This window comes from Oculina patagonica, chromosome 4 (assembly GCF_052425735.1).
Source record: "Oculina patagonica isolate OP01 chromosome 4, crgOcupat, whole genome shotgun sequence".
NCBI classification, from domain to species: Eukaryota; Metazoa; Cnidaria; class Anthozoa; order Scleractinia; family Oculinidae; genus Oculina; species Oculina patagonica.
This window is the reverse complement of record NC_135761.1, coordinates 20,948,804-20,964,764: the sequence shown is the minus strand read 5'-3', so window position 1 is coordinate 20,964,764 and position 15,961 is coordinate 20,948,804. Positions and strand designations below refer to the sequence as shown.

Genomic DNA, 15,961 nt, shown 5'->3' with positions numbered 1-15,961 from the left:
AACACCTTGTACCTTTAAAAATCACATGAAAGTATTGCTCAGTAGCTTTAATTTGAATGGTCACACACTAGGGTACTATCCACAGACATAAAAGTTAGAACCACCTTGTACAGCACAATAAACAACACCACATGAAAGTACTGCTCAATAGCTTTAATTTGAATAGCCACACACTATCCACACTGACAGTCTTAAAAGTTAGAACCACCTTGTACAGCATAAAAAGAGCACTATATGAACAAACTGCTTGATAGTTAATTCACATTCGCGTGAAAAAAAAACTATACTAAACAATACGACATGAAAGTGCTGCTCATGTGGACCACCTTGAACAGCATAACAAACATTACCCACATGGAAGTACTGCATAATAGCTTTCATTTGACTGGTCGCACACTAGGGTTTCATCCATAGACTTAAACGTTAGATGTACCTCGCACAGCATAATAAACAATACAACATGGTATCGCTGTTTAATATCGATTAATAGCTTTCATTTTATCACACAGTAGCGTTACATCCACATAAGTAAAAGTAAAAGCCACGTTAACATGAATTCTCTCAAGTGTTTCTCACCATTAATTCTCTTAAGAGTTTCCCACCAGCATGGATTATAAATCAAAAGAACCTCCCACTTTTTGATCAATCTGATCAATATCTCGATTCTCTTGTCATGTACAAGGGGAAATAAGATTATGATCAGTTTCCGAGCAAGAAGCTTTTCACCCTAGAAGCATACATCTCTGTTCCATGCTTCCGATTATTTCCAACCAATGAAAATTAACTTCTTTATATGGTTTTGTTCCCACGCGTGGGCTTCCGATACGCGCGAGCATCAGGTGAGAAACGAACAGAGGAAATTAGGGCGATAAGCTTCTGCCGAGCTAAATGTGGAAATGACGAAAACAAAAAGAAACAGAAAACACGGCTGTGTCAAACTATTTATTAGCTGTTTATTTGAAAAAACGGCGTAAAAACACGTTACAAAGTTGCGTATGGCTCCTTCTTTGAAGAACATTTTATTTGAGAATTACTAAAAAAGATAATATTTATTTGGAATTGCTTGCACATTGAATTAAATAAGTCATAAAAACAGAGTTATTGTAATTTGTATTTCTACTTTCTATGTTACCGTGTATTTTTTTATTATTATTATTTTTCGTCCTCGTTGATGATGTAACTATTTGTATGTTTTGTTTTTATGTTAATATTGTTAATGTTTGTAATTGTTGATTTCAATAAAAACATGTCATTATTAAAAAAAAATTATAAATTCCATTAATTCAAACGATTTCCTAATTTATTCTTACTTTTTCTTACATTGCCTTAGAGGATACGGTTTTTATTTTTTATTTATTTATTTTTGCCAGAGAGATATATTTCATTCAAAATAATTATAATTTCTGTGCAGCATATTTACAGTTAAAAGCCCCATCCACAAATACCCAAACCCTTTTGTAATTAACAATATAAAAATACACTAACTCCTACCTTGGGAAATTCCTAACTAAGACCATTACTATGTAAAAAATGGAATTAAAATACTAAACTACTTAAGTTATGAAATTCGGATCTATCTTCGATAGAAACTAACTTTAAGGTGTTAATTTTACTTATGCAAAGAAACCGAAACAGGAAACAAACTCCCGGCTATGTCAATCTCGAACTGTCCATCTTGAACGACAGAGTCCTCTCCCACCCCCTCTAAGTATCCTAGACACACAGGCCGTCCGAGTTTGAAGCTGTGACACGCACTTGTCGTTGATCCCGCTAACGAGCCATTTCTAAGGATCGGCTCCCCTCCCCACGGGTAGTTGTTGTCGTCGTGTTCTTGAAGAGTAATTTGCACAAGACGTTTCTTTTGTTGTTGGTCTTGGCCATCAAGAAGAGCTTGTTTTCCGATAAAATCACAATTCTGAGAAAAAAACGGTGAGAAAAAGGGAACGGTTTGTTGAGCGAAATGAGAAAAGCGGATTATTGTGGTTTTGCAGAACTCTAAAGCAATTAGAAAGGGTACGGTAACAATCATAATGATGATGATGATGACGATGGCGATGAGGAAGAGGTAACGATAATGATGACGATGAGGAGGAGGAGGGGGTGTTGGTTAGGTTGAGGGTGTGATAACAAAGATAATAATAAATCAGAGGTGAGACGAAAGTGCAAAACGCCCTTATGCCGCAAAGATCATAGTGCAGTGGCCCTAAAAAAGAAGTTACAAGTCAAGTTATGGGACATTCGCCGTTTGTACGTTTATTTCTGGCGTTCCGTCGTTTTCTGGCTTCATTCAACCCGATCCGACTTTCTCTCACTCTGCATGAGTTAACTAACAGGTTGACATTTCTTTCGGAAGAAATGATAGCTACATGATGCCACAATGACCAGGATTAAAAAGACGATACAGCTCAACTGGCTGTGCACAATGTGCTACTTTTTGTAGCTGTAGAGTTTCACCTATTTTGTCCACTTTTAGCGGCTACAGATTACTCGCGCGCACTTTGACGCTCTTTGAAAAGTATCGTTGCGTGACACAGATGTGAATGATATAAATTCAAAGTTTGCTTGTACCTAGAACGAACTTTTGACTCACAGAATTGAATCCTCTTTAACTGTCCAACAATTAGCGTGCTTAATTTACAGACGTTTCCGAGGCGACGGTGACGTGAAGACCAATTGGGATTTGCTTGAGTATATAGAAATTACAACTAAACTGACTAATGATTCGACGAAGTCGCCAAGGCCGACTGTAAAATTTTTAACTATCAGATCCAGTCCATCCAGATTGTCACGTCATTGCCGCCACGAAAAACGTCTATATCTTAGGGCCGATTTACACGGTTCGACTTTCTCGCCTAAGACAAGTTTACGACAGGCCTACGACTGACTTAGGACCATTTACACAGGCGCGCGTCTGTCGTAAGGATTTGGTAGGTTGATTTACACGACTCGAATCGTGTTGTAGTCCGTCATGGCGTAAGCGTGTCGCGTGCGATAATCATAGGCATAATCGTACCGTTTAACTCGCCCCATAAGTTTCATAATGCCTGACAACGGCTACTGATTAGTAATGTTTGCACGATACCTTATTCAGTTGAACTCTATCCTTAATTCCTGCCTCCCATGGAGTTACAAATGGCGTCAGCTCACTTCCCATCTGAGGAATGGCTCTCTCAATCCGTAAACAATCAACCGCTGACCGACCCGCGTTCCTGACATGCAGACCTCTTCCGGCCCTCATCAGATCACGGTACAAACAAACTGCAAACTGTATGGCGAAAAGGGCATGGGGCAAAGTTCAGAAATTGTTTTCTTACAACGAGAGAAATTCCATCTTACACAAGGAATTTGATAAAAGTGATATGAAGAGAAGGTTCGCAACGCTTCCTCAGGCGAAGAGAAATTAATTAAGAGAAGTCTTGAAAACAACCCTTCTCTTAGTAAAGTGAAGTTGGATAATGAATAACAAACAAACCGAGAATCAGGCACTACTCCAAAACCAGAAGTTATTTTTAACATAATTACACGTTCAAATCTAATGCGCGTATTAAATTGTCTATTCGGTGCAGGGGCTTACCTCAGAGGGAACCAAAAGCTTCCAGTCGTTTTCCTGGTCACCAAAACAACTGGTTCTGAAGGTCATGACGCCCATAGCATAGCCCAAGTCAATGTTCTGCAAATAACGTAATTATTCTTACAGTTTAGCGTCTCTCCCCAGTCTCACTCACAGTTTTGACATTGGCTCCAGACCTCTCGCTCTCGTTCGAAGACCGAGCGCGTTCGCAAAAGATACGACTGACTGACTGACTGACTGACTGTCTAGCTGAATGACTGGCTGACTGACTGACTGACTGACTGACTGACTGACTGACTGTCTAGCTGACTGATTGACTGACTGTCTAGCTGACTGACTGACTGACTGACTGACCCGTTGTGCAAAAAAACATTGCTAAAGCTTCTAGTCTTTGCGTGTTTGCGTTCCTTTCAAAATGCACCAGATGTACCACAAAAAACATAACTCGAATGTTCTCGTATTTTGGTGAAATCATGAACAAATGTATTTTACCTTTGCTGTGTTCACCGGGAATTGACTATCATCCAAGGAGGTCTGGGTCAGAGGTTGAAGCAACTTGCGCGAATTCGGGCCCAGTACACCCAAAATAACGTATCCTGATTGGATGTTACGGAATGTGACCGTGGAGTCTGATGGGATGTTGCGTGAAATCAGTGACTGAGCCACGGTTACGCGCTCTGAATCATCTAGCAAGATTGTAAACCTGTTAGACACAAAATAAAAGAAAATACATTGTCAGTTTGTTAACAGCTAAACCTGATGACTTGACAAGTTGTTCTCCAATAATACCTGTTTTGTGTATTTCTTATCACGGTACAGCTCAACTCTACTCCACCGCGTTTGTTCAGTACCAAAGTACGCGCAGAGCATCCCACGGGAGTGGCAACATCATTAGAACACAAGTACTGAAGAAACTTCTCAACCTCTCCATCTTTAGTGGACTATGGAAAGACAAAAAAGGTTACAATAATATGCACTGTACCGCACTTCAAACTTTCGTCTTGAAGTTCGAAAAGCAAGCAAATATAAACTGCAATGTTAGTCATAGTTTTGAGAATTTTGGCGAATTTTGACAAAATATCACTGATTAATATACCAGACGTGAAGAACAGTTCGATACATGCAATCTCGAATAGCCGTTGACAGAATCTTAATTTCAACAAATTATGTCAAAGATTTGAGATTATTGTCAGTTAGTCACCCTGCTGACATACGGCGGTAAAACACACTGTGCGCGTAGTTTCCGCCAAAGCTGTCGCTTATTTTTGACACCCTTCGCTTTCAAGCCAAAAGTTAAGACAGTCACTCATATTGTTTTCTCACAAAAGATTTGCACACTCTGGATTCAAACTCTTACAAAGTTCGCGACGTTGAAAACCGGAAGTGGCGTTGGATTTTTGCGTTTAACCGCTGGGAGTGAATATGGCAGCATGACAGTTTCGCTACATATCTTGGAAATGTCACATCATATTCAGGACAAAAAATGAAACAGCTTTGCTCCAATGTATGTGTCATACCTCAATTTCAAATAACCCAAGAGAGGTCAAGTCTACCACAGCTACCCCCTCAGTACACGCTTTGTATTCCACCTCTGTACTTCTTAGCCAGCTGGGTTTGCCAAAACCGTTCTCACGGGGGTGGTCTTGTTAAATATTAAAAAAAATAGCATTTCAATATAACTCAGAATTAACATGTACATACACAACACAGAACAAAGAGCGTTAAATGCAACCTGAGTAAAAATGTCTCTCTTAGTGATTCATTCCCATGAGTCGCCCGTGATTAAACCCCGAAACATTGCATACTGTTGACGTAAAACTACAGATATCCATTGTGTGAATTTGATTAGTTACTGCTTAGATTTAAATTTTCGCGCGCACGTAGGAACCAATCCGAGTCACTACGCGTATCAAATTTTACATTTCAGCACTTAAAGAAAAAAGGTAGAACACAAAAAATTGCTCAAAAAAGCTACTGGAAAAGATGCCCCAAACACAGAATAGTTGATGATGAAGACTGTGTCTCAAAGACAACTTGACTAAAGCGTATCAACAACGTCTGGTCGTTAAATTTTTTTTTTTTAATTTAGCAACCAGAGACCTCGCAGATCTCTCTTGAGCTACGACATCAGTATGAAATTTTTTTGGCCGAAATTAAAAAACTCAGGCGTTTCTTTAGCGTGAGAAATGAGTGCGCAAAGGGAGACATCTCTTTACTATGACTACAGTGACCGTAACTTAAAAAAACTTCAACAATACCTTCTCCCGGAAGTGAAAACCACTTAGCAACTTCCCATCCCATCTTATCACCCCATGATGCACCGGCGGCATTCAGATCGGAGAATAACGGCGAGCACCTGAGCCCGCGCGCACGGTTTCTCTCTGAGTATGGGAACCGCAACAGGTAATGCCAGCTGAGGGTCTCTTTCACGCACTCTTGTAAGTAACGTTTGTTGTTGTGATGAGGGGCAAAGCGACGTATGTCCACAGACGAGAGGTCCATTGTAGGCTCCCCAGCTGTGATCCATTCTGCAAGGGCCATCCCGGCGCCTCCTGCATTGGCGATACCGCCAGAATTGAAGCCAGCGGCTACATAGAAATTACGCACCTTGAAAAAAATGATGATTTGTGTCAAGTTTTCATTTCATTTACCCAGCCTCGCGGGGCTGAGCCCACAAGTCCAATCTTTATTTCTCTATCTCAGGATTTCCAGCGGCATACTGAACGCGGGTCACATATGAACCGTGAATTCAGCTAATTTCGAGAAAAGTTGTCGGAAAAAAGTACAAAAGTCCATACGACAAGATCGAAAGGTGGGCTGGGTATTCACTTGAATTTTGCATATTGGTGTACAAGTTTGTACTTTTGCACGTGAAGAATGTTTTTTTCCTCACAGGAGTCCTTTTTCTGTAGCTTTACTTTTACTGTCCCACGTCTCTGAGTTTTGAAAAAAATTCTTCTCACACTAGGGAGCTAAAAGAAACCTCATTTCCATTTGTCTGAAGAGAAAGAAAACGTGCAAATTCGCGTTCGTCATGTCGCTATCTAATTAGTATTCAGAACGTGCAGTACCTCTCCACCTGTAGCCATACTATGGTTCGGCCTTGTCGCGTGCACTTTGAATTTCGTGTTTTTTTTTTTCGAAAACCTTTCTCGAATTAGCTGTATATGGCATAGTTCCCCACGAGTCTCCCTGAAGTTCAGTGGCTAGAGCGTCCGACCGGTATGCATAAGGTCATGGGTTCGATTCCCTTTATTGGGGACCCAGATTTTTACTTTGACCCGCGCTCGTCATAACAGAAACTTACATCTTTCTCATGAAACTTGCAGTTTTTAATTTTTGTCCACAAGAAGGGAAACTATCAACAGTCTAACAGGCTTGAAAATTAAAAAAAACCTACCTCAGGCGCCTCCCCCAGCAAGTACCGTGAGTCGGGAGTGAAACTCTCTGGTCCATTGGTCATGTGACGAATCTCTGCCTTCTCCATCAAAGGCAAGCGATGGTGCATCTTGCTCAATAACTCGTCTGCAGAAACGAAATGAGAGATTTTATGCAATTTTAATATATGCAACTGTGAAAAATAATATTACCCCAAAAAAGCGCTCTGGAGCTATGCTGCACACTAAACTATACAACAAGATATATTTTATGAATGTGATAATGTGATTTCTTCATCAGTAAACACCCACCAAAGTGATCCAAGTTTTCTGGGAGTAGCTGGTATTCAAATCCTTTAGGAATTCCTTCATGGAAGATAGGAATGGCTTCTTTTTCAAAGCCTCCACTCATCAGTCCGCCGCTCCACTCACGGAAATAAATCTGCCCGTCATGATCTCGTATCACTGGCAGCATGGAGGGTACACCGTCTATTGGCTTCGTTACAATGTAAAAGTGCTCCGTGGAATGAAGAGGAAAGGATACTTTGGGATCGCTTTTCTGAAGGTAAGAGAAGAAAAAGTTTTAAGTTGAAAGCACCAAAAATTTTAAGCGAAAATTTGAGAAACTCGTCAAAACTGTAACAAGACCAAAATTGAGAGAAGTCATCTTGCATCTTAATAATATTATTTTGCAGTTTTTAGCCTGTGTACAGCCATCCCGCTTCCCTCAAAAAAACCTTTTGAGCGGAGCCGGACGGCTGTACACAGCCTAGCAGTTTTGAACAAATTAAAATTCATCGGGTTAGGACACTTGCATGCCATGGTTTTACCAATCCAAGTCAAGACATTCCTCCTTCCTAAATTAACACAAAGAACCAAAAACTTATGCGCAGTTCCAGATAACATCCATACTCCATACTGGGGGTTTCAAAAGCCAAAGAATTTTAAGAAATGCATGAGGGGTAACCGGTCAAGACGCTCCAAAGACAAAATGCCTCTGACATAACACAATCTTGATACAGTCAGCCAACTAAGCCTCGATTAGAGAGCGGTTCTTATCAAAGAGGTCACAGATACAGATTCATTTCAAGGGGATCTTGTCAGTGATTGTAATACATTCAAAATACTTCAGCCAGAGTTCCAAAGAATTATTGCAAGAAATGAACATTACTATATTGTGACACAAAATTAACCTTATAAAAATTCACTGATCATCAAAATAAAGTATGCATTATGCACAGTTGTGAGGCTTACTGTGCAAGCCATCACACTATAAGCCAGTTGATCAGATACATGTAATAAATTTTAAAACTTTTCTCTTACCTGACCAATCTCCCATGCCCACTAAAACATGCAAAGGAAACAAAAATAAAAAAATATCAAATTTACTTTAATATTGACAGTATAAAATAATTAATATTCACAAAACATAATTTTTTGACAAACACTTGACAATTTAAGGCAAATGCTTTTTCCCTCCCTGACTCAGACTTAATGTTTTATTTCAATTTATATGCAAACAAATTAATGAAAACTGGGGAATTTGTCAAAACTCAAACAGAACTTGTAAACTTGCTCAAGCAAATTTGAATTGAAATTGCTTCTCAAATAAACTGATCAATGTTAAACATCATTCTGCAAAGATGCATGTTGCAAAGTTGTATGAAAAAAACATATCCGGTTTGCCTGTAATGGTTAAACAAACATGAAAAACAGTAAAACTGTTATTATACTTGCCAACTTTTTCTGGGTTAAAGGCGTGAGTTTTTTATCCTAAGAGTGCTAGGATTTCCGGAGATGACACGACCATCTCCGAAGATTCCCGAAGATGTCCGAAGTATTCCGAAGACCTTCCGAACATATCCCGAACACAATCCCAAGACTTGTTTTGCTAAACACGACCACATTCTCTCAAAGCTTTTCTTATCAAAACTCTGAGATTTCGGGGAAAGTATCGTCATAAACTCAGTTAACATGGAGTTTTCGTTTCTCACATTCGTTTGAGTTCACATATTTTTGGAAAGTGTACCATTTATGGTTGTAATAACTCACATTTTTCGACTAGGCGTGAGGAATTGGTTCGTAAGCGTGAGTTGGTGTGAGATCGAAGTTTTCAGCTAACAAGCGTGAGACTCACGCCTAAGGCATAAGAGTTGGCAGGTATATGTTATGTCCATAATGTGCACTTTTGGTAAAAAAAACTATTGACAAGGCTTAAAAAATCTTTAAAAGGAAAAAAAAACTAAAACATTTTTGACTTAGACGAAGTCATCAGGGTTAGAAAATCATTACAACCCTGAAGGTGACTTTGTGTTTTTCCCTTTTTGATGAAACTGTAATTCTGAACATTTACCTGACCACCACAGTTGACCAATATCTCACACTTGATATTCCCTTTGTTTGTTTCTACTGCTGTGATAGATTTTCCATCTGTGATAATGGACTCTACAGCAACTTTTTCAAAAATTTTAACACCTGATGAATAACACAATCGTAAATTAAAGTATGCTCCGTCCTGCTATATGTACAGTCATTAGCGGCTCAACCGCAGCCACCCAACAAACTTTTTGACATCTTTTTGACAAGTTTTGTATTAGTTTGATAGCTTCTGGTTGCATAATGGATCTGTAAAAACGTTCCGTTTCAACCAGTTTTGCAAACACAGAAGACCTGATAAATCATAAATAATGAAAAAAAACTAATGTATTTGATTTTAAGTCTTACAAAAATCTTTAAAACACATTTCCTGTTCAAAAAAGTTAACTTTGACCAAAGTTTTGTCGGCATAAAATTGACCATATTTGTTGCCAGTTGAACTTGGCATAAACGCTTGTGCGAAACACTGTTGGAAACCCTTTCATACTCTGACGTTTCATGTTGAATGATGCAACAGTTGGTACCCGCCTTCTATTTTCCAATGCATCAGTAGCTGAAAGCCAAAAAACTCATCAAACTAATTAAGAACTTGTCAAAAAGATTTCAAAAAGGGTGGCTACAGTTTGAAGCGCTTGATTGATCGATACCTTGATCATTTACAAAAACGAAAACCATAGATGTTGATAATGCTTATCTTGACCTTTTTGGTTGATAATGAACAAATTCTTGTAGATGCAAATGAATAATAGTGTAAATATTTCCAGTACCATTTAAAGTTGCTCCTTTGGCCAGCGACTGACAGACATCACTGGATGTTGCCACGCCTTCACTGGGGATCCAAAGGCCACCCTATAAATAAGTTAAAATTTTATCTCTAAGATATAACCCACGGTAAATTAATTTTAAGGCCACTCAAATCTTGCTATTACACAACTTATTTTGAAAAACTCTTTACTTCCAGTATAAAACCCTTTTAACTCATAAGTCTTTGTATCAAACCCAATTACGTGACCATTCACATGAAAGTTATTTAGCATTGCTTTCAAGATGTACTGTTGTTCTGTACATTATCTACGAAGTTCTCACTTTTCAAGTCTGTGGATGAAACCCTAGTGTGTGACCATTCAGATGAAAGCTGTTGAGCAGTATACTTTCATGTGGTACTAGGTATTTGTTATGCTGTACAAGGTGGTTCTAACATTTACGTCTGTGGATAAAACCCTAGTGTGTGACCATTCATAGGAAAGCTTTGGAGCAGAAGCAGTTACAAAACGGCAGATCAGATCAACTTGGATCACAAGTTAGGGTTGGATCAACCTAAACTGACTTGTAAGTGCTTCTGTTATGCTGAACATCACCCTTTCTGTCAAAACCAAGTACAAGACCATTCAAATAAAACCTTTTGAAGAAGGTGTAACTTGGCTTTAAAATTGTAAAGCACTTAGAGATGCTGTAATAAATAAGCACTCTAATGAGTTTCTGCATTGCAATGCATTGTAGTTATTTTCTATGGCAGCAACTCACCAATATGTCATCAGTTCTCATATCAAGTGGGATGAGCTTCTGTATTTCTTTGACTGATAACATTTCAGTATCAATGTTGAAGGCTCTGAAGCAGCAACAACAAAATTAAACAGCAGTTCCCCCTATATGGGGAGGCTACACCCAAAAAGGGTACCTTTTTTCAGGCTGTAGGTATAAAAAAGAGAGATGGAAGGGTGGGGGAGGGGCATACTCCCTATACGGGGAGGCTACACCCAAAAAGGGTACCTTTTTTCAGGCTGTACGTATAAAAAAGAGAGAAGGACGGGGGGGGGGGGGGGCATACTCTCTATACAGGGAGGCTGCACCCAAAAAGGGTACCTTTTTTCAGGCTGTAGGTATAAAAAAGAGAGAAGGACGGGGGGGGGGGGCATACTCCCTATACAGGGAGGCTAAACCCAAAAAGGGTACCTTTTTTCAGGCTGTACGTATAAAAAAGAGAGAAGGACGGGGGGGGGGGGCATACTCTCTATACAGGGAGGCTGCACCCAAAAAGGGTACCTTTTTCAGGCTGTAGATATAAAAAAGAGAGAAGGAAGGGGGGGGGGGGGCATGTTCCCCTGTTTCCAACAAAATTTTCCTTGTGTTCCTGTGATCCTTAAATTATGCTTTAATTTGTTCCCGTGTTTCCAGTTTTATTTTCCTTTTGTTCCCATGTTCCCAAATGGCCAAATTCCCTTGTTCCCAAAACTCCTGGTTTGAGCGTCATATAAGGGTAGGTATTTCACAATTTGGAGTACAGGAAAGGGTAAGGGAAACTGTCATTTAGGTATTTAAAAGGGACTTCAAAAATATCTCAAACAGACCCACCAATCATCATTTCATCTATTGTAAGTATTTTAAAGTGTTATTCAAGTGAAGAATTAAAAAAAGAGATGCAGGATACCATTTTCTAACAGCGATCTATATACAAAAAAGACACCTTTTCTGACCGTCAAAAGTGGTATATAAAAGGGTGAAGGGTTTGGGCATTGGGGCATAGCCTCCCGATATAAAAAAGGTCGTAAATACCCCTCTCCCATGGCAGCAGTTAAAATTCTTAACTTTCTTATCTTTCAACTTTTTTTTAAATTTTCGCTGCCACAAAATCATAGTAGGTAGAAGTACTACTCTAGAAAGTTTCCAATGAAATTCTCTGATTACTCACTTAAATAAATAGATCACTCTTTTTATTCAATATTTTCAAAATTTGTGCAACGTTATTATCAAAGTGTTTGATGGATTCTGTCACTTATGAACTTATCACCCAGATATAAGACAAATTAATTTGTAAAATATTTATATATTTATATTTCACCTATAAGTCATACCTGCCTATGGCTGCCCTTCTTTTCAAGAAAGTCATGCGTTCCTTGCTTTGTGCAATAACCAACCCACCGCACCTTTTAAAACCTAGAAGTTAAATATTAAAGGAGTAGCAAAACCAGTATATCAGCTGCTAATAATAACCTACGTCAGAATTAATACCATAGCCCTTAATTTGTATTGATTCCAAAAAAAATCAATACCCCACTTTAGGCCAAACTGGAAAGACTCAAATACACTGCTGTCCCATACTCTAGAACTTTGCCCAGTCCAGCAGGACATACCTATACCTATCAATTATATCTTACATAAAGGAGTCTCCTGATGATAGGGCTCACAGCGTCCTCAATTCTGACTATAATAAATGAGCCAGTTATGACAGTGCATTTTTTCTAACTGTAATAATGTTGTATTCCGAGTGCCATGCTTAGAACATGAATTATTTCATCCAAAACAAACCTACAACTTGCCTGGACCCAAATTTTGTTTTAAGGATGTCACATTGCAACAATGGTAAACAAAAACTGTACCATCTACATTGGTCCAGCTATTAATTATCTTACCAGTCCCTAAACCAGTCTCCTCCTCCAGAGTGCTGTATAATTCCACAGAGTAACTTGACAGCTTAGTTTCAGCTGCGGAAGAACGGAGCTTTCCCAGTAAACCAGCAGCATGCCAGGTTGTTCCACAGGTCAAACTGGTAAAACAAGTTATAACAAGTTTGTGATTTCGAGACATTATAAAAAGATCCCCCTGCTTTTAACCAGTATCACATGTAATACCTAGTGACACCTCACCCCACCTGAATTTTTTAATTTCATCACTTTGGCTATTATTTCCTAAAAAGACGTAGAACATGCACTACCCCAAGACAGCCAATATTTGTCCAGATCAGTTACAGGCCACAGATCGACCAAAGACCAGCACAATTAACCTTTTCATCCAAATGCTCTGTAAAAGAATTAGCTTGGGGGAAGGGTAACCCTCGCACTAAGGACAATGGATTCCTACTTGTCTTACACAGTATAGTAATCATAAGTCTCTTCCTCATTAATGAATTCATTAATCATATCAGCTGTTTTGACTGTAATATATGTTATAGAGAACTTGTGGTCTACTATCACAGACCACTTGTAGTCTAAAATTGCCCCAATCATGATATGGAATATCACTTACCTTCCTTGTTCCAAGAGTAACACATCTTTCCATCCTAGTTTGGCGAGGTGGTATGCTACTGAACATCCAACAATTCCCCCTCCACAAACTACTACCTGAGCCTCTGTAGGTAATGCCGAGTCAGTAGATAGGTGCCTGAGGTGGTGGCTTTCGGGACTGGATTGGCTGTTTACTTTGAGACTGGAGGGAAACAATAGCTTTGCTGTTCTGATTCCAGAAAGAAAGAAGGTAAGGTTAGGTAAATTGCTGTTTGGGCCACGGTCAGTGGTGATAATAAAAATTTAAAATATGGTTAAATCTGACCTTTAAAATTTTAAAATTTAATTTTCAGCAACCTTTCTGTTGCCTTCCTCAAAATAAAATGGCTAAAAGAATAGAATAATTTAGTCATTTTATTCTGAGAAAGGCAACAGAAAAGTTGCCAAAAATTAAATTTTTATTAACATTTTAAAGGTCAGATCCAACCATATTTTTAATATTTGTTAAGTAAATTGCTTTCATCTGAATGAATTTAAGCAAAACATCCTAAGCTTGGAGCTGTTGGAAGCACGCAGTGCTAACAGCTGTGATCAATATTGTTTTGGTCTTGTCCCACTAAGAGTGTGATTGTCTTGCGTGGCAGAAAGGAATGTTGGCCTCGGTTAAGCAGGTGTTTGTGGGGAGGAGTGAAACACATCATCCCCCTTTAAAACGACTAAAGAGATCTTGGCTGAACAGTGGATAACTAATAGGCTAGTTTTGATTAAAAAACACTCTACTGATCCTAAACACAGGAATGAAGTAAAGGTTGAGGAGAATAAAACAAAAGAAGATTTAAATTATTCCCCTGAACCTCGACTTAATTCCTTTGTTTGTGATCAGTGGAGTGTAATTTGAAACTAGCCTATTAACAGGTCTGGCCTGTTCAAAGGATGGATAACACTGTATCCACAAGATATAGTTTGTTTTGTCAACACTTGTTCACTGGAAAACTATTTATCAGTGAGCTAGGGCACTATCCATTCCTTGAACAGCGGCCTCTGAATGTCTGAGATCAATCAAGTCACCTTGTTAAGATTGATGGTTTGGGAAGAATTTCTCGCAGTAAACTGCTACGCAACCTCAAGGCACCAAGTTGCCACATCCTTCCTCTTCTGCTGACTCAGCAACCTCTAAGCTATTAGTATGGGTTCCATTTCTAACCATCACGTCAGCAAGTAGAAAATGATAAGTTATTTAAAAATAAAAAATAAAAAACCTTTATTTATCCTGAAGGGCCAATCAGTGATCATTAGATCACTGGTATAAACTGGCGATCAGCATTAAGTATAAAATACATCTATTCTTAAAATTGTAGAAGATTTATATATATACATATTAAAAATTGACATTAAAAAAAAATACAAGTATTCTGGAGTTCATGTATCAAATTCAAGCATTTAAAAAGAAGAGCAAAGAGCAACAAGCAAACTGGTTGTTATAAACGTATAGAACAATGTATTTCATTCGGAATATTTTATACATTGACATTACCACCATCTTGGAAAGTCGGGTGATCTCAAAAACAAGAGAGTTTTTTTTTGTTTTGCTTCACTTTTTTTTTTGGGGGGGGGGAAGGGAGAGGGGAGAAGATAGTTGTTTGGAGTGTGACGGGTAAACTATGTGGAGTACTCTATTCTGGCATAAAAAATGTCTAGATTTTTTTATATGTATCAGTTTGAGCTTGAAGGTTGAAAAGGCAAAATACCGTTCATGAATAATGCATAATAAAGCGCCACTGTGGTACCTGAAGTATACCACTGACATGTCACTGAATGATCAACAAGAGTGGGGCTAGTGAGCGAAAACATCAAGACATTCTTGTGCATTCTACAGACTACATATACCGGTATGTTAACAGACGCCTAGTCTTAAGAATGCCAGTTAAATTCGTTCAAAATAGAACTAAGTTTCCTTCGAATTGGAGGAAAGCGAGTTTACTTATCTTGTCTAACATGGACTCTGATCATGAGCCGATCACATAAATGACTCATTCATTGACAAGGGGGTGTTATGGGATTGCTTACTAGAAATTAGCAAATCACAGAAGTTCGTAACGGAGATTCATGAAAATGACAAGGAATACGACATTTAAATAGGTTAATAAAGAACGATACAAAAAGCTTTGCTTTCTTTTACCTTTGATGTCGAGCTTCAAGCTTTGGTTTTCCCTCGTCCTAGAAGGCACGTCGTGTATGCTGAATAGAATATTCCAATCGGGGGAACTGAAACAAGTGGTCACAAGAACTTCGCAAATTCAAGGATTTTTCCATTCCTTTCATATAAAGTTAAAATAGTGTACAATTTTTTTGTAGTATGGTTCCATTAAAATCGATTTTCTGAATTGAACTTCACATAACAGTTACAGGAAAACAGCTGTCACTTGGGAGCTCTGTAACGCAGTTGCATCAAAATCGTGTCACGTTGTTGTCACGCAACATAAAAACCAGTTTTCAAAAATTTCTTCTCAAGTTATGTACAAAATAAGAAATTTAACTAAGTTAAACCCTAAACATGGGTGGATTGATGTACTTAAATAATTTTAAACAAACATTTTTTTTTTGAATATTTTAAATTAGCACTCTAAATGACATGA

The 15,961-nt window shown here is 38.5% G+C and overlaps 1 protein-coding gene across 1 annotated transcript; it reads right to left on the bottom strand.

The window, feature by feature from the left end:
• Positions 1-929: 929 nt before the first annotated feature.
• Positions 930-15,570, bottom strand: LOC144651662 (pyruvate dehydrogenase phosphatase regulatory subunit, mitochondrial-like). The gene is made up of 18 exons (XM_078511612.1): positions 15,505-15,570; positions 14,394-14,524; positions 13,348-13,554; positions 12,735-12,868; positions 12,177-12,258; positions 10,849-10,933; positions 10,092-10,173; positions 9,302-9,423; positions 8,272-8,292; positions 7,261-7,507; positions 6,972-7,096; positions 5,830-6,178; positions 5,089-5,213; positions 4,361-4,512; positions 4,064-4,274; positions 3,575-3,670; positions 3,083-3,265; positions 930-1,915 (listed from the first exon to the last, which is right to left on the bottom strand). The coding sequence occupies exons 2-18, from the start codon at positions 14,468-14,470 to the stop codon at positions 1,610-1,612; spliced, it is 2,604 nt and encodes an 867-aa protein (XP_078367738.1). The 5' UTR covers positions 14,471-14,524; positions 15,505-15,570; the 3' UTR covers positions 930-1,609.
• Positions 15,571-15,961: the final 391 nt, after the last annotated feature.